This window comes from Elephas maximus, chromosome 24 (genome assembly GCF_024166365.1).
Source record: "Elephas maximus indicus isolate mEleMax1 chromosome 24, mEleMax1 primary haplotype, whole genome shotgun sequence".
NCBI lineage: Eukaryota > Metazoa > Chordata > Mammalia > Proboscidea > Elephantidae > Elephas > Elephas maximus.
Window position 1 is genome coordinate 31,479,135 of NC_064842.1, and position 27,970 is coordinate 31,507,104.

A 27,970-nucleotide genomic window follows, 5' to 3' on the forward strand; every position below is an offset into this window, starting at 1 on the left:
TTTCACCAAAAACTCAACAGAATTTTTTTAAAAACAAAAATTATGGCTAAATTAAGACATTTGCAGATAAACAAAAGCTGAGATAGTTTATCATCAGCTACTCGTACTATAAGAAATATTAAAGGAAGTTCTTCAGGCTGAAGGAAAATGATACCAGATGAACACTTCACTCTATACAAAAGAATGAAGATTACCAGAAATGGCAAATAAACGAGTAAAGATAACATTTTTCTTTTAAAAATTTCTTTAAAAGAAATTGTTTAAAGCAAAAATAATGAAAATATACTATGTGGCTTAAAATATATGTTGAAGTAAACTATATGGCAATAAAAACACAAAGGACACAAGGGGATAAATATAACATTGTGAGGGTCTTACATTATAAGGGAATTGGCATGAATTTAATCCATGGTAGACTGTGGTACGGTAAGAGTGAAGATTGCAATTCCCTAGAGAAACCACAACAAAACAAAACAAAACAAAAACAGTTGCAGATAAAAAGTTGGTAAAGGACATAAAATAAAATACTAAATGTTATTTAACACAAAACAAGACTGGAAAGAATTAAAGACATTGAAGAAAAAGCTGGACATATTGAAAGCAAATGGCAAGATGGTAGACTTACACCTAACCAAAAATCAAGCCCGTTGCCGTTGAGTTGATTCCAACTCATGGCGACCCTATCGGAAGGAGTGGAGCTGCTCCATAGGGTTTCCACGGAGTGGCTGGTAGATTCCAACGGGTGACCTTTTGGTTAGCAGCTGTGGCTCTTAACCACTGCACCACCAGGGTTACAGACTTACACCTAGTCATATAAATAATCATATTAAATATAGATGAACTAATCACTGCAATTAAAAGGCAGAAGTTATCAAATTAGATTTTTTTTAAAAAACCTAACTATATGTTGTTTACAGAGATGTATTTATATTTATAAAGACATGGATAGGTAAAGTAAAAGGATAGAAAATTATATCCCTTGTGAAAGCCTAACTATAAGAAAGCTGGATTAGCTGTATTAATATCGGATTTCAAGATGACGTATATTGCCAAAATAAAGAAGGATATTTCATAATGATTGAATAGTTAGTTCATCAAGAAGACCTAACAGACCTAAATGTGTAAAAAAAAAAAAAAAATAGAGCACAAGAAGCAAAAACTGACAGAATTAAAAGGAAAAACAGATATACAACTATAGAGGAAACCTGTGAGAGCGGAGCTCAACAAGTCTGCCTTGTTTTTCTGGGTCTCACAATTATTCAGCCTTTGATGGTGTGCAGTCTTACGTACCACTTTACTATTGCTTATTTTAGAGGACAATATTTTAGTTTTCCTTCTCTGATAGGTTCCCATTCTCACAGGTTTTACTGTAGTTGGAGACTTAAACATTTCATTCTCATTAACAGAAAAGCACAGAAATGTATCAGTAAGTATATAGAATATATGAACGACACCATCAACCATTTTAACCTAACTGACATTTATAGACTACTCAACCTAGCTACAGAAGAGTACAGATCCTTTTCAAGAGCACAGGGAACATTCACCATGACAGACCATATGCTGTGCCGTAAAACAAGTCTCAATAAATTTCAGCAGACTGGAATAACACAGTGTTTGTCCTCTGACAACACTGGAATTAAATTTGAAACTAACAAAAGTCGATTTCAAGAAAATTCTCAAATATTTGGAAAATAAGGAGCGCACTTCTAAATTGCCCATGAGTCAAGGAAGAAATAATTAGCTGAATTATAAAATAATTGAACTAAATAAAAATAAAAACACAGCATATAAAAATTTGTGGGCTACAACTAATGAAATGCTTAGGGGAAATTTTACAGCTCTAAGTGATTATATTAACAAAACAGAAAGATTTAAAATCAATAATCTAAGGTTGGCAAACTATGGCCTATGAGGTATGAATGACTTTTACATTGTTAAAGGGTTACATAAGAGAGAGAGAAAAGCAGGAGGAGATGAAAAAGCAGCATCAGCAAAAGCCAGAAGAAAGGTGGAAGAGCAGCAGCAACAGAGACTGTATGTGGCCCACAAAGCATAAATTCTTTACTCTCTGACCCTTTGCTGGAAAATTTTGCCAATTCCTGACTTAAGCTTCAACCTCAAGAAACTATAAAAATAAAATGAAGTTAAATCCGAAACAAGTACAGGAAAGAAAATAATAAAGAGCAGCACATCTATTGACTAGAAAATAGAGAAAAATCAATGAACTGATGCATCTGTCAGTTTGTCATACCGTGGGGGCTTGTGTGTTGCTGTAATGCTGGAAGCTATGCCACCAGTACTCAGATACCAGCAGGGTCACTCATGGAGGACAGGTTTCAGCTGAGCTTCCAGACTAAGACAGACTAGGAAGACGGACCCGGCAGTCTACTTCTGAAAAGCATTAGCCAGTGAAAACCTTATGAATAGCAGCAGAACATTGTCTGATATAGTGCTGGAAGATGAGCCCCTCAGGTTGGAAAGCACTCGAAATGCAACTGGAGAAGAGCTGCCTTAATGACATGAAGAGTCAAGCTTTTGGGACCTTCATTTGCTGATGTGGCACCACTCAAAATGAGAAGAAATATCTCTAAACATCCATTAATAATTGGAACCTGGAATGTATGAAGTATGAATCTAGGAAAACTGGAAAATCATCAAAAATGAAATGGAATACATAAACATTGATATCCTAGGCATTAGTGAGCTGAAATGGACTGGTACTGGTCACTTTGAATTGGACAATCATGTGGTCTACTATGCTGTGAACAACAACTTGAAGAGGAACGGCATTGCATTCATCATCAAAAAGAACATTTCAAGATCAATCCTGAAATACAGCACCATCAGTGATAGGATAATATCCATACACCTACAAGGAAGACCAGTTAATACGACTATTATGCAAATTTACACACTGCCCACTAAGGCCAAAGATGAAGAAATTGATTTTTACCAACTTCTGCAGTCTGAAATTGATCAAACATGCAATCTGGATGCACTGATAATTACTGGTGATTGGAATTTGAAAGTTGGAAACAAAGAATAAGGATCAGTAGTTGGAAAATATGGCCTTGGTGATAGAAATGATGCTGGAGATTGCATGATTGAATTTCACAAGACCAAATTCGTTCCAAATACCTTTTTTTCACCAACATAAACGGTGACTATACACATGGACCACACCAGATGGAGTACACATGGACCACACCAGATGGAGTACACAGGAATTACATTGACTGTATCTGTGGAAAGTGACAATGGAAAAGCCCAATATCATCAGTCAGAACAAGGCCAGGGGCTGACTGCAGATCAGACCATCAATTACTTATACACAAATTCAAGACGAAACATAAGAAAATTAGAACAAGTCCCCCAGAGCCAAAGTACGACCTTGTGTATATCCCACCTGAATTTAGAGACCATCTCAAGAATAGATTTGACGCATTGAACACTAATGACTAAGACCAGACGAGTTGTGGAATGACATGAAGGACATCATACATGAAGAAAACAAGAAGTTATTAAAAAGACAGGGGAGAAAGAAAAGACCTAAACTGATGTTAGAAGAGACTCCGAAACGTCGAGTAGCTAAAGCAAAAGGAAAAAATGATGAAGTAAAAGAGCTGAACAGAAGATTTTAAAGGGTGGCTCGGAAAGACAAAGTAAAGTATTATAATGACATATTCAAAGACCTGGAGACAGAAAACCAAAAGGGAAGAACACTCTCAGTATTTCTCAAGCTGAAAGAACTGAAGAAAAAATTCAAGCCTGGAGTTGCAGTACTGAAGGTTTCTGTGGGGAAAATATTAAACAACTCAAGAAGCATCAAAAGAAGATGGAAGGAAAACACAGAGTCACTATACGAAAAAGAACTGGTCGACATTCAACCATTTCAGGAGATAATTTATGATCAGGAACTGATGGTACTGAAGGAAGAAGTCCAGGCTGCACTGAAGGCATTGGTGAAAAGCAAGGCTCTGGGAATTGACAGAATACCAACTGAGATGTTTCAACAATTGGATGCAGTGCTGGAGGTACTCACTCATCTATGCCAAGAAATTTGGAAGACAGGTAACTGACCAGCTGACTAGAAGAGACCCATATTTATCCCTATTACCAAGAAAGGTGATCCAAACAAATGTGGAAATTATTGAACAATATCATTAATATCACATGCAAGCAAAATTTTGCTGAAGATCATTCAAGCCGCTGCAGCGGTATATTGACAGGGAACGGCCAGAAATTCAAGCTGGACTTAGAAGAGAACATGGAATCAGGGATATCATTGCTGATGTCAGACAGATCCTGGCTGAAAGCAGAGGATACCAGAAACATGTTTACCTGTGTTTTATTGACTATGCTAAGGCATTCGACTGTGTGGACCGTAATAATCCACAATATGGATTACATTGCGGAGAATGAGAATTCCAGAACATTTAATTGTGCACATGAGTAATCTGTATGTGGATCAAGAGGCAGTTGTTCTAACAGAACAAGAGATACTACATGGTTTAAAGTCAGGAAAGGTGTGTGTCAGGGTTGTATCCTTTCACCACACCTATTCGATCTGCGTGCTGAGCAAATAATGCGAGAAACTGGACTATATGAAGAACAGGACATCAGGACTGGAGGAAAACTCATTAACAACCTGTGTTATGTAGATGACACAACCTTGCTTGCTGAAAGTAAAGAAGACTTGAAGCACTTACTGGTGAAGGCCAAAGACCACAGCCTTCAGTATGGATTACACCTCACATAAAGAAAAAAATCCTCACAACTGGACCAATGAGCAACATCATGATAAATGGAGAAAAGATTGAAGTTGCCAAGGATTTCATTTTACTTGGATCCACAATCAACACCCATGGAAGCAGCAGTCAAGAAATCAAAATACCCATTGCATTGGGAAAATCAGCTGCAGAAAACCTCTTTAAAGTGTTGAAAAGCAAAGATGTCACCTTGAAGACTAAGGTGCGCCTGACCCAAGCCATGGTGTTTTCAATTGCCTCATATGCATGTGAAAGCTGGACAATGAATAAGGGAAGACTGAAGAAGAATTGATGCCTTTGAATTGTGGTGTTGGCGAAGAATATTGAATATACCGCGGACTGCCAAAAGAACAAACAAATCTGTCTTGGAGGAAGTACAACCAGAATGCTCCTTAGAAGCAAAGATGGTAAGAGTATGTCTCACATACGTTGGACATGTTATCAGGAGGGATCAGTCACTGGAAAAGGACATTATGCTTGGTAAAGTAGAGGGTCAGCGAAAAAGAGGAAGACCCTCAACAAAATGGATTGACTCAGTGGCTGCAACAATGGGCACAAGCATAGTAAGAATGGCACAGGAATGGGCAGTTTCATCCTGTTGTGCGTAGGGTCGCTATGAGTTGGAATCAATTCAACAGTACCTAACGACAACATCGTACTTTGGTTTTTTGGATGTATCAATAAAAATTGATATATATTCAGCCAAACTGACCAATAAAAAAAGGGAGAAGACAGAAACTACCAATATCTGGAATTAAAGGGGGAGCACCATGAGAGATCCTACAGACATTTTAAAAAGTGATAAGGGAATTTTATAAATAATTTCATGCCAAGAAGTTAGATGAAATTAAAAATTCATTGAAAAATACAACTTTTGAAAACTGACACCAGAAGAAACAAAATCTAAGTAGCAGTCTATCTGTTAAAGAAATTGAATTTATAGTTAAAAACAAAAACTAGACACAATGAAAATTAAAAACCTATTTATCTTAACTACTGAATTCTATTAGACATTTAAGCAAGAATTACTATCAAATCTTACTTAATTGCAGACAATAGAAAACACTTCCCAACTCATTTTTTAAAACCAGTATAAGCTGAATGCTTAAGCCAAACAAAAACATCCAAGGAAAGGAAAGAACTTACATGAATATACATGCAAATATTCTTAATGAGATATTAAAAAATCAAATTCGACAATATATAAACCTATGATTTTTATCCCCAAAATGAAAGGTTAGTTTAATATTTGAAAATTAAGCAGTGTAATTTATTATATTAACAGAATAAATAGGAAAACTATATTATCATCTCAATAGATGTGGTAAAAAATATCTATTGAGGATAGCATGAGGATAAAATATAATACCTATTCCTGACTTTAAGGGAAGTTCTTAGAAAAGTAGAATAAAAGAAAACTTTCTCCTCTTGATAATAAACAACTATGAAAATCCTACAACTAATACAAAGTGCTAAAAGACTGAATACTTTCTCCCCCTAAGATCAGGAACAAGGCAAAGATACCTACTCTTATCACTATTAAACATTGTACTGGAGGTCCTAGCCTGCATAATGGGCACAAAAAAAATAAATAAATAAGACAGAAAGATCTTAAAAACTCCTCACAAACAATGCCTGCATGCACTCTCTGTTTCCTGTTTTCCCACTCTGTCTTGAATTCACTTCAATCCGGCTTCTCCCACCCCACCCACAATTCCACCACGACGTCTCTTGCAGAGGTTACCACTCATCTTCACGTTGTCAAATTCGACAGTTCATTTTTATTCCTCATGCAGCTTGACCTATAAGCATCATTTGACATAGTTGATGTTCCCTCTTCCCTTTTCCCACTTGCCTTTCAGGTTTTATTTTGACACCACTAGCCACTTTTTCTCAATCTCTTTTGCTGGTATCTCCTCACTTTCCCCAACCTCTAAATGCTGGAATGCCCAGGGTGCATTTTTCAGATCTCTTATGCTCCCTGTACTCTCACCATAAAAAAAAAAAATAACTCTAAATATCCTCTATATGCTGATATTTCTCCAAGGTTTTGTAAGTCCCTAGCCAGGACCTCTCTCCTGAGCTTCAAATTTCTTAATCGAACTGCCTACTTGACATCTCCATTTTCATAAATAATAGACACCTCAAATCGACTCAACAGCGCCTAACAACAACAAATTTAATATGTATAAAAGCAAATTCCTGATTTTCCCTTCACTCTAACCTTTTTTTTTTTTTTTTTCCTAACCCAAAGCCTGTTCCTCTTGCAATCTTCCTTTTCTCTGTAAATAGTAACTTCATTCTTCATCTTTGCTCAGGTCAGAAACCTTGGAATCATTCTTCACTTCTCAATAGCCCACATCCATATTGGTGAGCAAATCCTGTCAGCCTTACCTTCAAATATGTCCAGAATCTAAAAATTTCTCACCACTTCCTTCAACCACCTTGGTCCAAATCACCATTATCTCTTATCTGGGTTGATCTAGTAGCCTTGTAACTGATATCCAGATGCCCACTCTTGCTCCCTCTACAATCCATTCTCCAGGCAGCAGTCAGAATGATCCTTAGCTAAAACGTAAGTCAGACCACATTTCTCCTAAGCTAAAACCATGCATGCAACGGTTCCCCAACTTATTTCTAGGAGGATCTCTCCCTACTACCTTTTTATCTCCTTTCACTTTCCTGCTTGCTTACTGAGCGACAAACTTAAGGATTTTCTTGCTCTTCTGGGAATATGACGAGCAAGCACCCATCCCGAGGCCTTTGGATTTGGTGTTCCATCGACCTGGAATATTCTTCTCTCAGTCATCATCATAGATTGTTCATACACCTCCTCAGATCTCTGCTTAAACATCCCTTATCAGTGAAATCTTCTCAGGCCCCCCTATTTAAAATAGCTACCCCCACCGAGCATTCCATATCCTCTTTTGCCTTTTTTTTTAAATTTTTACCGTCTGACATATTTTATATTTTTCTTATTTGTTTATTGTCTGTATTATTCAACCTAATCTTATTAGCTACCCTGGGACAAGAATTTTTGTATTTTTTCACTGCTAAATCCCCAGTGCATAGAACAGTGTTTAACATATAATCTCAAAACCAAACCAAAATCACTGCCATCGAGTTGATTCCCACACATAGCAACCCTGTAGGACAGAAATAGGCACTCAATATTTGGTGAATGAAGTAATTTATTTATTAACTCGTTTGTCTATTATTCACTGAGTTTCTACTTTCCTGGCCCTGCCTTTGTGGGGCTTACAATATAAGTCAAAATAGTAGTAAAAATGACCTTTTATTGAGTGGTTAATAATCACTTTAAGTATGTCCTTTTATTTAATCCTTACAACAGCCCATTTTACAGATGAAGAAACAAGCTTCGACCAAGATAAAAACTTGATCAAGGTTAAATAACTTCTAAGTACTACCGTTCTTCAAAATCTGCTGACTGCCATAATATTCTCCTATTGAACTGAAATTGAGATGGTATCCTACACCCATAAGTCATTGTAAATCAACTCAATAGTGACTCTTGGCAAATAATTTCTTAATGCAGCTCCACAGTGAAGCGAGCGTCTCTTGAAATGAAACTTCTTGGGGACACATACTCGCTTTCTTTTCCTACCGCTTCCTGATTTTCTTCTCCTTCCCAACTCCATTTCCCCTACTTTCCCTTTGAGTGACTACTTCATTTTCCAGTATGAGCTTTCTCATCTACACCTCTACATCTGTCTTTTCTTTTTGCTATTTCTAAGCTACGCAATTCATTTGTCCTCTGGGACTCTGATTTTATCCAATTTTTTTTTTTTTTTTTTTAATGCTAGCTCCTTTCCTTCTGTCAGCAAGTTTGCTTAGGACTCAACTACATGAAAAATATACAAACCACCACCACCACTACCACTACAGTAATGACAAAAACTTCAGTTGATCCTGATTTCCTCCCTAGCTTCTCTTCTATTTCTGTTCTTCTCTTCACTATGAATTATAGTTTCAGTGGTTTGTACCTATGGCCATTAGCACATTTTACTTCTGTTTTTTCACCATCTATTCTTTCCTCATCCTCTTATCCTCTCATGGCAGTCCATTTCATTACTGAACTTCCAGCTGTTAAAATGATAATTTGTTATAATAAACTCTGTACTCTGAAACCTTCTCCCATTGGTCATAATGATGCTTTCTGGAACCACACAGGATATCCAGTTCATATTTCCATAGAAAGCCTTTCAGATAGTTGTTGAAGGCAACCACAATTTCCCCTAAAGTCTTCTTTTCTCTGGAGTAAAAATCCCTAGATTGTCAGTAACTCACTAATATAATATTGAGTTTTTTTACAACCCTGCAGCTTTCTTGATGTGCAATTAATAATCTTTATAATCTTGTTCAAATTGATACTAATCTATTATTTTTGTAAGAAAGACGTAATCTAAAAAGTGTAACTTACTCAGCTCTGCAAGCTTTATTTCATTTTATCAATGACTTTTTATGTGTAACAGATAGAGGAATAATATCAAGCATATTATAACCAAAGCTATCATTTGTTTTGAACATTATATTCCTATTGATGCTGTCTAAATTACATTCAGTTTTATGTATTATCTTACTTTTGGCTCATAAATCAATGAAACTATGAAATCATTTATCAAACATGGTACTATATATTCCTATCCTAAATTATGTAGTTGGTTTTTTGAACCTAGGTGCAGGATATTCCATTTAATTTCCAGTACAGTCATGCATCAACTAACATCCGTTCGGGCAACGTCCAGCTGCATATACATCTGAGGTCCCATAAGGTTATAACAGAGTTCAGAGATCCCAATCAGAGAACAGGATGTAGCAGACATGACACTTAAACACTTTCAAACCATGCAGTGTTTTCCTGAGGATCACAAAGCAGTGTGTGCATATGTTATTATGAACAATGTATGGATTTAACTCAAATTTTTAATATAATAGGCTTTATGGCACTCCATTCTTACTTACAAGTTGTCCATGAGTCAGACAATGATAACCCGGGGACTGCCTGTATATGATATGGTGTTCCACAACGTCCAAATCTCATAGCATCCTATTTTACAGAATGTGTGGTGGACGTTAAGCAATACATCACTGTATATTAGATTCTGTCCATGATCCCAGCCTGCTGAGATAATTTTAAATCACATTATCTAAATAATCACACAGTTTAGATACCTACATTCAAGATGGTATTAACTAGTGCCAATATCCTCATGTCATTAGCCTCCTACATGTATGTTACTTAAAATCATTAATAAAAATGTTGAAGAAAAAATGTGTTCCATTTTCAAAGGCTGCTTACACCCACTGTTTTATCATTTTCTGGAGTTAACTCCTTTGGAAGTATACTCAACTCACCCAAAACCCTGATTCCTGTAGTGTGAAGTAAGGTACTGTACCCCTGGGGTGTGTCAGAGGAGGTTCTTCCAGGGCACTTCTCCTGGTAATGCTTTGACAGGTACCTAGTTGCTGCCTGACACCTCCCACATGCCACCTTCCTTTATGCCTCCTATCTGCTCCATCATGACCTCATGTTTCTGGAAGAGGAAACATAAGGCTATATGGAACCACCCTGCATTTCAACCACTGGTGTCCAGGACCACCACGAGATCATTTCTGACCTGATGGAAAAAAAAAAACGCAAGGGAAGAGATAAAAATCAGATTGAATATGAATGAATAAGAGGGTTAATGAATATAAGATTGTGACCTATTTGCGGGCATTGTTTAGTGTAAGATTAAACAAGTCTCCAAATTCCTAGATTTTCCTCTCTTAAATGCCTTCCCCTCTAATGAAGGCAAGGGAAAAGTACATTCCAAACGGTTTTAGTATGACATTGTTATAGCTTCCATATTGTTTGTACTTGGTAGGAACATACTGCCAGCAGCGAGAGGTGGAAGCCATCATGGAGGGTGACGAGGACGATAGAGGCTGCTGCTGCTGTAAGCCTGGCCACTTGCCCCACCTGTTGTCCTGCAATGCTGCATTTAACCTCCGTTGGCTCACATGGGAAATCACCAGGACGCAGTACATCTTGGAGGGCTACAGCATCATAGACAACAATGCAGCCACCATGCTGCAGGTCTTTGATCTCCGAAGGATCCTCATCCGGTACTACATCAAGGTACTGCGTGGGGTTCCCAACACTTGTCTCAGTAATGATGTGGGCTGACAGAAGAAACTCCCTCAAAGCTTTGTAACAATGCAAATTTTGAGTCTTCTCCTCAGCTTCTGAATCAGATGCACACCTAGGTTTGGGAACCATTGCTTCATTAAGCAATCCTAGAGGGCTTTCATTTAGCCCATGGTTTGTGTCCCTGAGTCATATGCTAAGCCTAGGACAAATAGGCAGTCAGGTTTCTTATCTAGATCTGTTTCCTCACTCCTAACACTGTACGGGAAACCCTGGTGGCATAGTAGTTAAGAACTATGGCTGGTAACCAAAAGGTTGGCAGTTCAAATCCACCAGGTGCTCCTTGGAAACTCTATGGGGCAGTTCTACTCTGTCCTATAGGGTTGCTGTGAGTTGGAATCACTCAACGGCAACAGATTTGGTTTGTTTTTGGAACACTGCGTGGGTTGCTTATAATGACAGTGACGATAAATTTAAACATTCTAGTAATATTTCCAAGCTTCAATGTTTATTATGAGTTTTAAGTGTCAATTTAGATGCTTTGTAAATTGTCCATTTTAGAACCAGAGTTGTTTTTTTAATTTCAGGATAACTTAAAAATATAGCAAAACTCCATTATAAACAGGGTTGGAAAGTTTCATTTCCAAGTGTCAACAGGAGTTATGGCAAACTCTTTTGCCTCACTCATGTGGGGAGTAATGGTTTATTTTTTCAGTCATTTGGTACCTACGTCTGCCCAAACCTATATTCAGCATCAGAAAGATGTGCCATTTGGGATCAGCCTCCTGGAGAACAAATGTGAGACCTGAGCAATGAGGAAGTATATAAGTGGGGTAAAGGTATTTCTGAACAGAAAGGGGCAGGTGAAGGTGGCTGTGACTGAGGAAGACTTTGTGGTGGACTGTGTATAGATTGAAGGCCTGGACAGTCGACAGAAGGGTCCACACTTAGGCTGTTCAGAAGGAGGACGTACATCCACAGAAGGCTCCAAAACACTGTCAGCTTTGGCTGAGGCAGGTGAACCACCAGGCAGAAAGGAGAAAATACAGAAATAAAAAGATAGCATGAGTACCTAGAGGCTCCAGAGTTCAAACCAGCTAAAAAGCCGGGCATGTGAAAGTTTAGAATAACTACTGAGGTTATCCCAATGTCTGCAGCAGAAGCTGCTGAAGTTTACTGGAAATAGAAGGCAGTACTATGAAAGACAGATGACAAAGAACTCTTTATCATCATATGCCTATGTGACTGTGTCCTAGTCATCTAGTGCTGCTATAACAAATACCACAAGAGGATGACTTTAACAAAGAAATTAATTTTCTCACAGTCTGGTAGGCTAGAACTCCAAATTCAGGGTGTCAGCTCCGGGGAAAGCTTTCTCTCTCTGTGGGCTCTGGAGGAAGGTCCTTCTCATCAATATGCCCCCTTGTCTAGGAGCTTCTCTGCACAGGAACCGCTGGTCCAAAGGATGCCCTTCTGTCTTTTATATTTCAAGAGATTCCCCTAAGACACAATCCAATCTTGTAGATTGAGCCCATCCTCCCTCAATAACATCACAGAGGCAGGGTTTACAATATCTAGGAAAATCACACAATACCAGGAATTATGGCCCAGCCAAATTGATACACACATTTTGGGGGGGACATAATTTAATCCATGATAGAACACAACACAAATATTCAAAACAGATTTAGCATTTCATACTTTGTGTGTGCTGGAAGAATGAACAACTTTACTCCAGATGTCACATAAACCTTTGGGAAACAAATCAGGGAAGTTGTGACCTCTTGACTCCTAACTCCCTCCTCTGTTCCCTGGCCATGAAGTTTTTCATATGTAGTGTCAACTCTAGGAAAATTCGTAGCGTCAACTCTAGGAAAATTCAGTATATCGATTGGTATTAGATTTGGTGGTGAGTCACAAAATAGCAATGGTGCACACAAGAGAGAAGTTTATTTTGCTCTCACAGAAATGAAGTCCGGTGTGGTAGCTCTGCTCTGTAAAGTCGTCAGGGACCCAGGCTCTTTATACCTCTCGACTCCACCATTTTAAGTGTATCACCCATCCTCATGTTCCAAGATTTAAGTTTCAGATAACAGGTGGGGGAAAGGAGGCCACCACAGTGCACTTCTGCTTTGTCCTATCAGCCAGAACTGTGTATTCCAGGCAGCCATGAGCCCAGATAAAATTGCGTGTTCATGGAAGGAGGTGAAAACAGAAGTTCAGTGGTAACTAGCCATTTCTGCCTCCCTCATCCAGGACAGAAAGCTTCTTTCAGTATCTTGTTTAGTTCTTAGGTGGCAGCAGGACAAGATAGAAGCAAGTGGCCAGGAGTGTAACCCAGAGAGGCAGGCAGGGCAAGCAGGGACATCCAGATAGGCAGATTTATGAGGCCTGGACTTGAACATCTCCTTGTTGCCTAAGAATAATGCTAGACTCTTTAATTTGCCATCCAAAGGCTTCCACTGTGCATCCAACTTCATTTCTGTTCGCCATCCCCCTTCCTCATCCCATTCTTGTACTTCTTGTGTCCATGTGGAGCTTTCCCCACTGTGCCTTTGCATGTGCTGCTCCCTCCTCCTGCAAAGACTTTCCTCTCATGCTCCTTGGCTCAGATCTTACCTGCCAATCTGGGCTTGTATGCCAGCCTTTCCTCACATGCTTCCCTAGGGTCTGTGTTGTTCACTTCCGTGTCCTCTAGAACATTTTCTACTTCACTGTGACAACTCGTTAAGCACAAGAGCCACCCCTAGTTCCTCTGTCGCTGAGCTCTGTTTGGTGACTTGCATGTCGAGGTGCCCAGTACATTTTTGGACTGAATGAAGAGAGACTACAGGTAAGTTGGAACTAGATGTCCAGGCTATAGATTCTGGACGGAAAGAGATCCTGATCTAGGCAAGGGCCTGAGCAACTGCTCCAGGTATTATTGGCAAGAACGTGGTTTAGTACTGAGCCAAGCCTCTGGGAGTCTGAGACTCCCACAGGCTACCCTTCCACGGGCCAGACATGTAGACATACCTGAACCCACATGATGAGGCAAGCATGTGTGGGAGAGAAGGGAGACGAGGGGGATAAGGTGCCCTCTCAGGGTCTGCCCTTTCTGGCTAACAGTCTTGGCTTTTCCAATGGCCTTGGGAGCTCCATGCTGGTACCCAGACAGACGGTTCCTCTGCCTCCCTCTCCTGGACTTGTAGCTGGTTATCTACCATCCTCCTCTCCTCTCTGACATGCCTCCTGATCCTCTGCATGCTTTCTAAAATGACAATTTGTAATCTGAAAAACAAATCAAGGATAGTCTGCAAATGGAAGAGGGCTAAGGAAGGCCCTCAGACCTCTGCTGGGTACTAGTTGGCTTCTGAGGAGGAATGCCTTTTACTCTGCTTTCTAAGAAAGGGGAGTGATCCCCAAATGAGCCTGCAGGTGGGGTAGGAGAGGAAGAGAGTGCGATGATTTGTTATCTAGACCAGTGGCATCAGACTCACCCAGGTGGCTAGATTGCTACAGATTTGCATGTCTTACCCAGAATTCTGGTTCTGTAGGCCTGGGGTGGGGCCCAAGGACTTATATTTTTAAGTAAATTTCCTAAGTAATTTCATATACAACCAAATTTGAGAACCACTACAGACATACTTGTGCATAATAGGAACAGAATATTCTTAATTCCCAATCAGAGCTCAGAGGGACTGAGATTTTTGGACCAAAGAGGCCACTTGATGCCACCCTCATTAATTCACATTAGCAGTGTCAACCTCATTCACGTGAGGTTTCTGTAAATACAATACTCAGTCATACATCTTCCTACCCTTCAGCAAGGGGTAGTCAGAACTGCCACTTACTCCCATGGTCAAAAAAATCAGTTGTTGTCCAGTTGACTCCAACTCATGATAACTCCATGTGTGTCAGAGGAGAACTGTGCTCCATAGGGTGTTCAATGGATGATTTTTCAGAAGTAGATCACCAGGCCTTTCTTCCAAGGAATCTCTGGGCAGACTTGAGCCTCCAACCTTTCAGTTAGCTGCTGAGTGTCTTAACCATTTGTACCACCCAGTGACTCCCTCTCCCATGATAGAGTTAGATAAAATTTCAGGAGGATGGAGTGGGTATTAAAAGAGATGAAACAGTCTTTTGTAATGCAAACAAATATTTTCTTCTTTGGCCTTGGTAACTTGATGAACAAAGTTGACTTTGTAGCTCTGAATTACTTCAAGAGTTCAGTTTCATTCTTTTTTATTTTATTTCTTTTTATTGTACAGGCAAATTGAAAAAGAAGAAAAACTTGGAATAATTCCTTTTACACAAAAGGATTTTTAAAAAATCTTTCAATAAACTGGGTCAGTTCCTCCGCCCTCTATGAATATATTTGAAATAATTTCCTTCCTGAGGACTTGAGATTTTCCCTGGTGCATTCTCCATCTCTTCTCAATTTACGAGTGTTTGAAAACCTCTTAGCATTCAAGAAAGCAGCCTTTGCCAGTGCCTGACATGCCTGCTGCCATTGTTTCTGCCTAGCTCTTTCAGGAGGGAGATGGGCTTATCACTCGCCTTGCAGAATGCAGCGTGAAAAATCCGGTCATGTTGGCCGGCCTGCCAGGGCCCCTACCTAGAGTTGGTTGTCTGATAGAATAGGCTGATCTACAATTAAAATGAGCAACCAGGAGAATCCCTGCTGTCGGAGCCAGATATACTGAAATAATTCAGAAGGGGTCCTGCACACACCGTGGTTCAGGTTATATTCTGTCAAATTCATTTCCACCTTACTGTCCGGTTTTACTTATCATTGAATCCATTCCATTCTGGCAGATTCTGGGATTTCATGCTGCTCGTTGACTATGTCTCCATGACAGAATTTCTTCCTAAATAAAGTGAAAGTGGAGCATGGCTAAGAATTAGTTGGGGTGGTTTAGGGTGCTCCTGGTGAGAAGTGTGCGTTAGCTCTGTGGTTCTCCTCAAGCGTGGGAACACTGAGATTGGGCCAAGGTTACGCAGTTGATCCAAAGTTCACACTGCAAGATTTTACCAGGCCTAGAAGAAATTTTAACCACTGGGATTCAAAGTCTTTATTAACTAATGTGACTTCATCGGTTTTAGGGTTAGCTCTTCCCTAGCAATGAGTCAAAAGGTAAGTTCCCCGTTCCCCCACCCCCGTCCACACACAGCTACGGGGTTTATTAGGGAAGTAACAGGCTACATTTCAGGATCAGGATTAACTTGGAGGTAGCAGGAACAACGTAGAACAGGATCAGTTTGTCAATCAGGATAGCTACCAACCAGGACAGTTCTCAGCCCCTTCTCAGCCATACCCCTCAGGTAGGCCGTGCTTCCAGGCCAGGCTAGCAGGCCCTCCTCTTGGCCTCTGGCCTGTGCCCTGCTCGGGCAAGTGTTACAACTCTTTAGCTCCAGGAACAAGTGCTCGGAGGCACCCCACTCTGTCAGCAAGCTTCTTGCCCAAAGGTGCTCAGCTCTCTTGCTCCTTGGCAGCCATCTCATGCCAGTCTCCTGGTTCCTGCTGTCTTGGGCCACTGGTGCTCATGCTGCTGCTGCTCCATCTTTCACTGTCTCTATTGTTACAATTCTGTCTTCTGGGTCTAAGGGGCTCTCAGTGCAAGGACCCTGGGTCCAAAGGACGTGCTCCGCTCCTGGCTCTTCTTCTTGATGAAGAAGGTCTCGCCCCCACCCACAACGTTTGTGGGGTTAGCCCTTTTGTAAGCCTACTCACGCCACCAAGACCACGAACTGACCAATCCCCTTGGTAGGTCACAGTCACCTAATTTGCATAATAATTGCCCAATCCCCCCAAGGGTTTTATGCACCTTGGTTGTATAGTAAATGCTCAAATCTCTTTGCAAGATTGTGGCCTAGCAAATCATTTCGGCAGAACTACAAACCCAGGGCCAAAAAGGCCATAATTAAAGAGAAACCCATTGCATTCCACTAGCCATATGCAAGAGACTGGGGATGGGAGACAAGCTGGGGGGCTACTTGACTGCATTAACCCTGCTGGAATGACGGAATCTGAGCTTATGGTCTCTATGAGCCGAAATCGACTCAACGGCAACAGGTATGGTTTAGTTTTTTTTTTTTTGGAGCTAATGTTACCACCTAGGCCTTCTCCACGTTAAAAAAAAAAATTAAGGGCAGCTTTAGAGCTACAGAAATATTGCATAGGTGCCTGTTGCCATTGAGTCGATTCCAACTCATGGCAACCCCATGTGATATAGAATAGAACTGCTCCAGAGGGTTTTCTTGGCTATAATCTTTATGGAAGCAGACTCCCAGGCCTTTCATATGCAGAACTCCTGGCTGAATTCGAACTGCCAGCCTTTAAGTTAGTAACCGAATGCAAACCGCTTGTACCACCCAGAACACCTCTTGCAAAAGTAGTTCCCCCATGATTTTTTATTTTCAATATTTTATTGAGTTTTTGGTGAAAAGTTTACACAGCAAATTAGGTTCCCATTTAACCATTTCTACACATATTGTTTAGTTACATTGGTTACATTTTTCACATTCTGTCAACATTCTCATTTCCATTCTGGTTGTTCCATTTCCATTACTCTTGCTTCGCTGCCACCCCTGATCTTCTCATCTTTGCTTTAGGGTAAATGCTGACTGTTTTGTCTCAAACGGATGATTTTTTTTTTTTTAAATAAAAGCACAGTACTCATGGGTAATATTGCTTATTTTATGAGCTAATCTGTTATTTAATTGAATGGTGACTTCTAAGAGTAATTTCAGTTTAAAGTTTAAAGGGCATCTCACGGTGATAGTCAGGAATTTCCCAGTCTCTGCCAGTCCAGTAAATATGGCCTTTTTTTTTTTTTTTTTAAGATTTTGAGTTTTGTTCTATGATTTTCTTTCATTCTATGTGGGACCATCTATTATGGCCCCAGTCAGAGTGGTCGGTAGTGGTAGCTGGGCACCACCTAGTTCCCCTGGTCTCTGGATAGGTGAGGCTCTGGTTTGTGTAGGCATTTGGTTCTACAGACAGGTTTCTTCTCTGAGTCTTTGATTTCCTTCTTTCTGTTTTGCTTCAGATGAGTAGAGACCAATAGTTGTATCTTAAATGGCTGCTTACAGCCCTTTAAGACCCCAGACGCTACCTACCAAACTAGGATGTAGAACATAAACTTCATAGACTATGTTATGCCAATTGACCAAGATGTCCCACAAGACTGTGGTCCTAAGCAAAAGGTAAACATTTGTCTTTTGATTTTTTTGTTATTTCTATCTGGTGCATGTGATTAGGACATATAAGGAAAAACTAGACTGGGTGTTTGCTAGTCCCAGATGTCTAGGGAGAACAGTGTATTCTTTTCCCCTCTTAAATCTTAAATCTTAGCTGAGAGTAGTGCCTGTGGCTAAAGTCACAGATGCTGGGTGTCATTATACCTTTGCATCTAACTTTGATGTGGCCACTTAAACTGTTTACCTCATGGAGGCTTTAAGTTACCAGGCCAGCACATGGACAGTGGGAAACCCTCCGGATCCAGAAATTTGTACATTTGGATATTAGATATGTGCTCTGGTGACTAACACAGACAGCTGTCTCCTGTCCGCTAATGCCACCCAAACCCCTACTGCTCTGCTCCAGACCTCTTCTGGCTGATGCTACTTCCCTCCAGCCCACCCTACATGTGGAGGAGGTAAGGGATGAGGGCCACAGGTATGATGTTATTATCACTCCTGACTCACGTACCATGTGCCCGGTTCTTCATATACATCATCTCGTTTTAAGCCTCAAAGCAATGATGAGCTGTGGACATCATTAGTGTTTCTGTCTTTCCCACCAATCTGTTTCCTTTTACCTCTCTGTCTCTGCCTCCCTCCTTCATTTCTCACTCCCCTTTACTCTCTCCTTCCCTCCTGTCTCCTTTACCCTCTCTCCCTCCTTCCTTCATCTGTCCCTTCCTCTCCTTCCTTCCTTCCTTCCTTCCTTCCCTCCTCCCTCCCTCCCCTCCCTCCTTTCCCTCCTCTCTCCTTTCCCACCTCTCCTTCCTTCCCTCTTCTCTCCCTTCCACTTTCCTTCTTCCTTACCTCCTCTCTCACTCCCTCCTTATATTGAAGGGATATTTAAGGCCAACCATTGTTTGCTCAGGGTGCTGTGATACAGGATTGGAGAACATGTGAACTACAGAATTCTACTTGTTGTCTGTGGACTTCATTTGCCCTGTTCTCCATTGTGGAGGGCAGGCAGACTGTGAAGCCTAAAAGAATATACCCAAAAGGAGGAAAGAGCAGCCTTCTTTTGACAGCAGAGGGAAGCTAAGTCAGGCATTTGCAATTGTCTCCCAATGTTCACAGATCCTGTGCGTCAGTACCTCACTTGCTCAGGCCCCTGAAATTACCTCAAAACCAGACACCTCAGAGACCTCAGATCTTCGGATTTCACTTCACAGCGTGAGAGCCCCCTGTCAGGGTGCTTCTTCTCCCCTCACTTTCAGAGGCTCCGGTCTCCTGAGCCTTTATCCAGGGCCACGTCAGTATGCGTCTCTTTCTTTTTTTTCTTATGGAAAAAAAGTGTGCTTTAAGTCAGGGAAGACCCCCCAACTAAGTGAGTGATTCTAACAGAAGCACACATTGAGGCCTCCCTGCCACCTAGACCACGCCCCATTTGTCGCTGGTGATCTCAGGGTGAGAAGTGTAGCAGCATCTCCGGTCCACATTCTGCAGGAGCCCTGAGAACCACCTTCCCGTTTCTGCCACAAGGGAAATGCAGTGAACACTGGAAGTAACTTCCAGCAGGGCACTTGGATTCAATGGCCAATGGGCCTATATCAAGCTTGGATTTTCCTTTTCTCTGCCGCATTTTTCTCCTTGAGGCCGAGGCTGGTGTTTTGAAGGATGAATTCATCTGAAAACTACAAGATGGCTTTCAATAAAGCTCTGACTCCACGGTAAAGCCTGAGGGGGGTGTTTTCCCCAGTGGGTATTCATAAGTGTAATGTCTCATGAAGGAGAAAACATGGGTTGTTTTTGAGCATGTTACTGATGTCAAAGGTCTGGGCACCCAGTATTATGTGTGTGTGTGTGCTACAATGATTTTACATCATAAATACTTTCCATAGGAACTGTCATTTTAATGCATTCAGTGGCTTTTGGTTGGGGCTCTGGAAGAGGGTCTTCACCCTCTCTCGAAGCTGGACTCAGCCTGGCCTGGCATAAATAGAACCTGCAGTAATTCCTTCGCTCTGTGCTTCTCTCTGTTTTTCTTTCTCACCATGAAAATTCTGTCCTCTCAGGTTCTGTTAATACATTCTTTAACTTCCCTCTTCTTTACACTGACCCTTATATTTTAAGATGTCTCAAGTGGATTTTCTAAATTAAATCTAGCAGGAAATACAAATGATACCACATGTGGAGATTCCATGTCTCATACTTTCCTGAGATTGATTGACTTTCTGAGATCTAATAAATAAAAACCTCTCTGGCTTTAGAATGGCTGTGAGGGCTCAAACCCTTGCTTTTTCTCTGCAGAGTATAATATACTATATGGTCACTTCCCCCAAACTCCTCTCCTGGATCAAAAACGAGTCACTTCTGAAGTCCCTGCAGCCTTTTGCCAAATGGCATTACATTGAGCGTGACCTCGCAATGTTCAGCATTAACGTTGATGATGACTACGTGCCGTGTCTTCAGGGTATCACCAGGGCTAGCTACTGCAACGTTTACCTAGAATGGATCCAGTACTGTGCACGGAAGCAACAAGAGGTAGGCAGGGGAGGGCGGGGACACTGAATGTGAGATTTTAAACAAGGAACACTGTTGTGAAGTCTATCTCATTCTTATATTCCCTGGTGAACTATAATAAAGTAGAGGGGAGAAAAGGCCTTAATGTTTGAATAAACATTTATTTAATGGTTCAGCACAATTAACTGGAAGAATTAACACATTGTGTCTCTAATGAGCAGCATGGAAGGTGCATTGCCCTCTGTGCTGTGCTGCAGGATCAGTGATGTTTTAGGCCTCTATAGAAACAAACAAACTCATTGCGGTCTAGTGGATTCTGACTCACAGCAACCCTATAGGGTAGAGTAGAACTGCCCCATAGGGTTTCCAAGGAGCAGCTGGTGGATTCGAACTGCTGACCTTTTGATTAGCAGCCAAGCTCTTAAGCACTGCACCACCAGGGCTCCTTTAGGCCCCTATACTCACTTTAAAACATTGAAAACTTCTTCATTTAAAATTTCATCTTTAGATTGCTGCACAGTGTGCCTGTGCTGAAAGTCTTCGGGAGGATTTGTGAATACATCCAATCATGGACATGCGGATTTTACTTAACCATCAGATGGCCCCGCTTACTTCCCTATTTGTTTCTCTTGTACCATGTTTTTCGGTTGCTGAGGACCATCTGGAGGTGAATCCTACTTCTCAGAAAAGAAAACAAGGACAGTGGTAGCTTACAAAAAGAAATGGGGAAGGAGAGAAAGGAGGAAGAGAGAAGGGAAGAAAATAATATTTGAAAGGCTGAATCTATGTGGGGTTGATGGAGAAAGTAGGTCTCTATTGACAACAACTTCCTTAGCAGCTGAGACAGGACATGGTATGTCCTGTTGAAACGGAAACCAACCATGACACTTGCCGTTGTCCTTGGCATGCTTGTGACTGATTGAAAACAGGTGGCAGAACAAGGAGGTGGCAGAACCTGCTTTCTCCAGACAGACCAGAGCAAATGTGTGCTGACCATCTTTACCCCTGCTTGGACCCTTCAGGTGATGGAGATATTCCAATCATCTACTGATATTCCTAGCTACCACTTTGATGGCCCTCCTTGTTCCTCATTTGGTGGATGAAATAGTTCCTTTTTTTTTTTTTGGTAAAAAGATACTATGACTTTAGATTTCTTCCACGCTACCCTCTTACTCCGTTTTAAAATAAGCTGACTTTGGACAAACTTTTTAATTTAGTTGATTGCGGACTTATGGTCAAGTCAAAGGACTCTTCGTTATAGGGAGAAGGCAAGACCCTCATTCTAACTTGCTTCATATATATTTATTTCTTATTTTCTTGCTAGACTGTGTCTTTCTCCTACACTGGGGAGTGTTAAAGTGGGCATTCGGTTGACTATAAGTTCTGACTTACAGTCATGAACTGAAAGGCCATATTCAAAGTTGTAGGGAATTAAATCATCAAAGCACATCTTAACCTCTTTTCTCCCATAAAATAGCTTCCCCATTTTTATTTCTTTCCAAGTCTAAGCATAAGAGAAATAGTTTAAGGAAGCAGACAGTTCTCTATCCTTGGGATTATTATAGAGGGGACTACCCGTTGCCATCGAATCAATTATGACTCATAGCAACCCTATGGGACAGAGTAGAACTACCCCATAGGGTTTCCAGGGAGCACCTGGTGGATTTGAACTGCCAACCTTTTGGTTCACAGCTGTAGCTCTTAACCACTACACCACCAGGGTTTCCATAGAGGGGATTGGTTAACTGTAACACCTGACTTAAAAAAGCCTCCTCAGACTCTTTAAGGGTTTAGTTGGTACATATCCCTTTTGAAACCCAATTATTTTCTGTTTTGAATTTTTTTGTTGATGCCATGTGTTTTCATTAATGGAAGCACACTGAATCATTGAGTGTTGTTGAATTTTTGGTAGGTAGTATGGATTTTTTTCCTTGCCCCCATCCCACAATCTACTCTTACAGCCCAGAGGGACATACCGTGTCCCACTAATTCTACCTCCAGAGTCTCCCTGAGTCCACTGGAACATATGCATCCCCAAAAGTTTTTTTCAGAATTTCTATTCTTCCTACCAAAAAAATGCACACACCTCATACAATACCCTGTAGAAAGAGTAATTTGTGGCACACCCCCCCCTTTTTTTTTTTAGTTTCAAATAGTCACAAAGGCATGCACTGTCAATGGGAAAGCAGCTTCCCAATGAACGTGAGAGGAAGAAAATGTTGGTGGGCAACCATATATCCCACTGGTCATGAAAAGGATACTGGAGCCTGCATGAAAGTTGAATTGCCACCCCTCATCTTTCAGCCTTCGAAGACTCTGGACAGTGATGAGGACTCTCCTTTGGTGACTCTTTCCTTTGCTCTGTGCATCCTGGGGAGAAGAGCTCTGGGAACTGCAGCTCACAATATGGCTCTCAGGTACCTGGGGAAACAGCTGGGATTTCTTAGAACAGTATAGGCACCAATATTTTCATTTTTTCAACAGATTTTTTCAATATTTTCCTTTATTTTAAAGTTGGACTGCTTATACTTCTTTCCTATACTTCTTTCCATGATAAATCATGTTGGAGCTGCCACAAGTGTTTTTGACCACTACTGTCTTTTGGAGTAGTGAATTTGGAAATATCATTAATATGGGACAGTCAAGATGCAGTGATTCTAGGTATAGGTCCTTGAAGACTTGCTGGGAAGATTAATTGAAATCATGCCTACACAGTGTCTGGCCTGGTACCTAGCAAAGCTGATGCTCAGTAAATGTTAGTCCCCGTTCCCTCACATCTGTGCTCTAGTCTAGACCTTACCCTGTTCTGTCTCTAAGATACTTTGGTTAATGGCATTTCCCTTTTCCTGTTTTTCAAACTCTCTTTCTACTGGATCATCCCCTCTGTAAATAACCCAGATCTCTCTTCTTGAAGAGCAAAAACAAAAAATTAAACTCCCTCCTGGCCCTGTGGTGTCCCTCTGTCATTCAGATCATCTCTTTCACTCACAAACGAACTTTTGGACTTTCACTCACAATGAAACTGCTTACAGCTGCCACTGCCTTGCCTTTGCCTTCTGGTTCCCCAACATCTACAAAACTGCTTTTACTCATTTCATTGGTCACCTTTGAGTGATCCAAATCAGTGGTCATTTCATACCTTTCTCTTAGTCCCTTGACATCTGACACCAGTGGTTCTGGACTCCCGTCTGCCCATGAGAATTTCCTTGGTTAGTAGCATGTTAACACCTCCTTAAAATAAAAAACACCTCCTTAGGGGCCTTTAAAGTTTTGTTTTTTTTTTTTAGGGGACGACCAGGTCATGCTCCAGCCCAGATCAGTTACATCCAAATCCCTGTGGTTAGGCCCAGGCATCAGTGTTTTTTAAAGTTCCCCAGATGATTTCAGTGTGTGGCCAAGGTTGGGGATGATAAAGAAGAAGGGAGCTTTAAAAAAAAATGGATGCTGAAGACCCTACTACTGAACCACAGTCAGAATCTCTAGGAACCTCCTTTAACTGCCCCTCAGCTTCTCCCTCTACTTGGACTTTCTTTGATATGTCTGTATTGTGCTTTCCATATGGTGCTCTGAAAAAGGAGTTCTTCTGATATTTGACTTGAGTGAGTTTTGTGTTATTCAGTTAAATCTCAAGCTTCTTAAGGGCAAACACCCCTGTTCTATCTGTTTAACAACCCTTACCACCCCAGGCAGTTAGGTGAATGTTAACAAGTCCAGAGAGCCTTGTTGTTGACTGTACTTCTGAATGCCTTTCCTGAAGGGGGTGGCTGTGCGTCATCAGCGGAGGCAAGCAGTTGAAAGGTATCATAAATTATATGTTGTGACTTGATAAAGGGAGGCGTGTTGGAGTTGGCAGTTCCTCTTATTTCTCTCTGGAGGCAGTAGACTTGAGTCACCAAGAGGGGAAGGTAAGAAACTAGGATAATTAGAATTTGTAACATCAGCTACTCTTTCAACTCCTACACCTCAGAATTTTATAATATTTTTCACATGTGAACAAGGCCAAATGACTTATATGTAAAGGATTGTATTAATACCCACGATAGGAAAATACTCAAGGGAGAAGCTAACTGTCTTCCAGCCTCTCTCTGTCTTCCTGCCTGACTCAAGTCTTATACTAGACCCTGGCAACAACCATCATGGCCAAATGGGACTACATACAATTGTTGTTTGAAAGTCTAACAGAAGAATCATTTATGGGTTTTGTAAAGGAGTATGATGTGTGCTCATACAGTGGGCTCCTGATTATTATTTTTTAAATCTTTTTTTCTTATTATTGTACTTTAGATAAAGGTTTACAGAACAAAGTAGCTTGCCATTAAACAATTAGTACACATATTGTTCTGTGACCTTGGTTACCAACCCCATGACATGTCAGTACTCTCCCCTTCTTGATCTTGGTTCCCTATTACCAGCTTTCCTGTCCCCTCCTGCCTTCTAGTCCTTGCTCCTGGGCTGTTTTGCCCCTTTAGTCTTGTTTTGTTTTATGGGCCTGTCTAATCTTTGGCTGAAGGGTGAACCTAAGGAGTGACTTCATTACTGAGCTAAAAAGATGTCCGAGGGCCACACTCTGGGGGTTTCTCCAGTCTCTGTCAGGCCAGTAAGTCTGGTCTTTTGTTCTGTGTTTGTGAGTTAGAACTCTGCTCTACATTTTTCTCCAGCTCTGTCTGAGACCCTCTATTGTGATCCCTGTCAGAGCAGTCGAGTGGGCTCCTTATTTAATCTGTAAACAGAGAACAGTATTTACAAAGAGAAGAGCTTCATAGGATTTTACACTTGAAATAATGAAGTGAATCTTCAGATATTCATAGCACTTAGGCAGATGATTATAACAAGGTCTCTTTGATAAGTTTGAAGTTCTTTATAAATTTTAAATTTTTCTTTACAAGTTTCAAATGAATGCTACAAGTATTTCCAGTATTTTACTCTTTGAGGTCATATCTAAGATCTTTTCAAACATTCCTTTTTTTTAGTTCTTTGTGTAGCTTGGTCAAATATTCCTGATCCAAGTGTTTCTTTCTTGGTCTACTTTTTTTTTTTTTGCTTTGATTTAGGAGCATGCTTACCAGCTGCTTTTTTAAAACTTTGTTTTGTTGGGATTTTCTTTGCTTCAAATAGGTTCTCATACTAAATGTCAGCTCTACTTCTTCCAAACACAGTGATGAGATAAATCTGGGAATAATATTTTTGCTATTCTAGGAAAAGATTTGAGTCTCTGACACTGATTCAGTTTACTGAGAAGTCCCATATCATAGTAAAATGCTACACAGTGCTTTCATTTCCTTCTCTGTCTTACAAAAGGTAACTTGTTTTACACGCTCCCCTAGAGCAATGGTTTGGGATCTGAAGTCCATGAAGCTGGAACTTAGTTGAATATGCTGTGCAGAGCCGGGAGGAACATACTGTGAGGAAGAGATTGGGGCTTGAGAGGGCCCCACATCTGCTTCAACCAAAGAAGCTGTGCTTTATGTTTTATATTTTAGGGTTTCATAAATGATTTTGCTTCCAAAATAATGGTTTCAGAGCTCCAAAAAATTTTAAAACATAATTTTTATAGACACAGTCAAAATGCTCTCCAAAAGGGTTATACTAATGTATACTCTTATCAAGAGTATTTTGCCATATCCTCACTATTACTGGATATTCAATATTTTTAATTTTTCTTGTCTCCTGGGTAAAAAAATATATCTCATTCTTATTTGAATTTTTATATCCATTATTGACAGTGAAGCTGAGGATCTTTTTACATGTTTATTGGCCATTTAAATTTCTTTTCTGAGAACTGGCCATTTATAAATGCTTGTCATGGATTGAATTGTGTCCCTCCAAAATATGTATCAACTTGATTAGGCCATGATTCCCGGTGTTGTGTGGTTGTCCTCCATTTTGTGATTGTAATTTTATGTTAAAGAGGATTAGGGTGGGATTGTAACACCCTTACTTAGGTCACATCCCTGATCCAATGTAAAGGGAGTTTCCTGGGGTGTGGCCTGTACCACCTTTCATCTCTCAAGAGATAAAAAGGAAAGGGAAGCAAGCAGAGAGGGGGGACCTCATACCACCAAGAAACCAGTGCCAGGAGCAGAGCACATCCTTTAGACAGGGTCCCTTTGTGCAGAAGCTCCTAGTCCGGAGGAAGATTGATCAGAAGGCCAAAAGAGAGAGAAAGCCTTCCCCTGGAACTAACACCCTGAATTTGGACTTTTAACCTCCTTTACTGTGAGAGAATAACCTCCTCTTTGTGAAAGCCATCTGCGTGTGGTATTTCTGTTATAGCAGCACTAGATAACCAAGACAATGCTTTATCCATTTTTGTTGGGTGCTTACTGATTTTTAGGGCTATTTACATATTGGAGTTCCTGGGTGGTGTAAATGGTTAACATGGTTAGCTGCTAACTGAAAGACTGGAGGTTCAAGTCCACCCAGAGGTGCTTTAGAAGAAATGCCCGGCAATCTACTTCCAAAAATCAGCCATTGAAAACACTATGGAGCACAGTTCTACTCTGACACACATAGGTCACCAAGAGCCGCAAATCAACTGGATGGCAGCTGTTATTTACGAATGAAGCTGGAAATCAGTTACAGAAGGAAAATTGGAAAGTATCCAAATATGTGGCAATTCAGCAACACACTCTTAAAGAACCAGTAGGTCAAAGAAGAAAGCATGAGGGAAATTAGAAAATACTTGGAGCTGAATGAAAACAAGCAAACAAACACCAACATACCAAAACTCATGGGCTACAACAAAGGCAGAGCTCAGAGGAAAATGTAATGTTGTAAATGTCTAAATTAAAAAAGAAAAGGATCGCCACCTCCTGGTGCATTGCATAGTGCCTGGGGTCTTAAAAGCTTGCAAGCAGCCATCCAAGGCACAATTGATCTCTAATAGTCTGGAACAGCAAGGGAAGAAGGAGAGCCAGGAATAGGAGGAGGAGATGGAATGTGTAGCTAATTGCCTCCATGAACAGCTGTTACCTTTACCATGAGATCAGAAGAACTGGATGGTGCCCAACTACCATTACTAAACATTTTAATCAAAGATTCTATAGAGAAATCGATCAAAAGGGAGAATGCAGAAGAGAATTTCAAACTCTCATGGACTCCAGACTTCCTGGAGCTGTGGAGGCTGGGTAAACCTCAGAAACTATTGCCCTGAGACAATCTTTTAAACCTTAAACCAAAATAACTCCTAAAATCTTCATAAAACCAAACAATAAAAAAAAAAAAAAAAAAATCCTTTAGCTTAACTAGCAAAAATATCTGGCTTGAGCGTTATGCTCTTTTAAGAACTATCTATATGGAATCACGTTGACAATAGCAACTCAAAAGATTAGATAAGAATCTTAAGGGTCAGTGAGTTATGTTA

The 27,970-nt window shown here is 40.6% G+C and overlaps 1 protein-coding gene across 2 annotated transcripts in view; it reads left to right on the top strand.

Moving 5' to 3' along the window:
* Positions 1–27,970, top strand: part of PCNX2 (pecanex 2) — a 360,390-nt gene that overhangs the window by 302,575 nt on the left and 29,845 nt on the right. For both annotated transcript variants that reach the window (XM_049868166.1, XM_049868167.1), the window contains exons 26-28: positions 10,661–10,914; positions 20,395–20,628; positions 22,912–23,024. In XM_049868166.1, the coding sequence (XP_049724123.1) occupies positions 10,661–10,914; positions 20,395–20,628; positions 22,912–23,024 (601 nt within the window). The remainder of the gene's footprint in view (positions 1–10,660; positions 10,915–20,394; positions 20,629–22,911; positions 23,025–27,970) is intronic.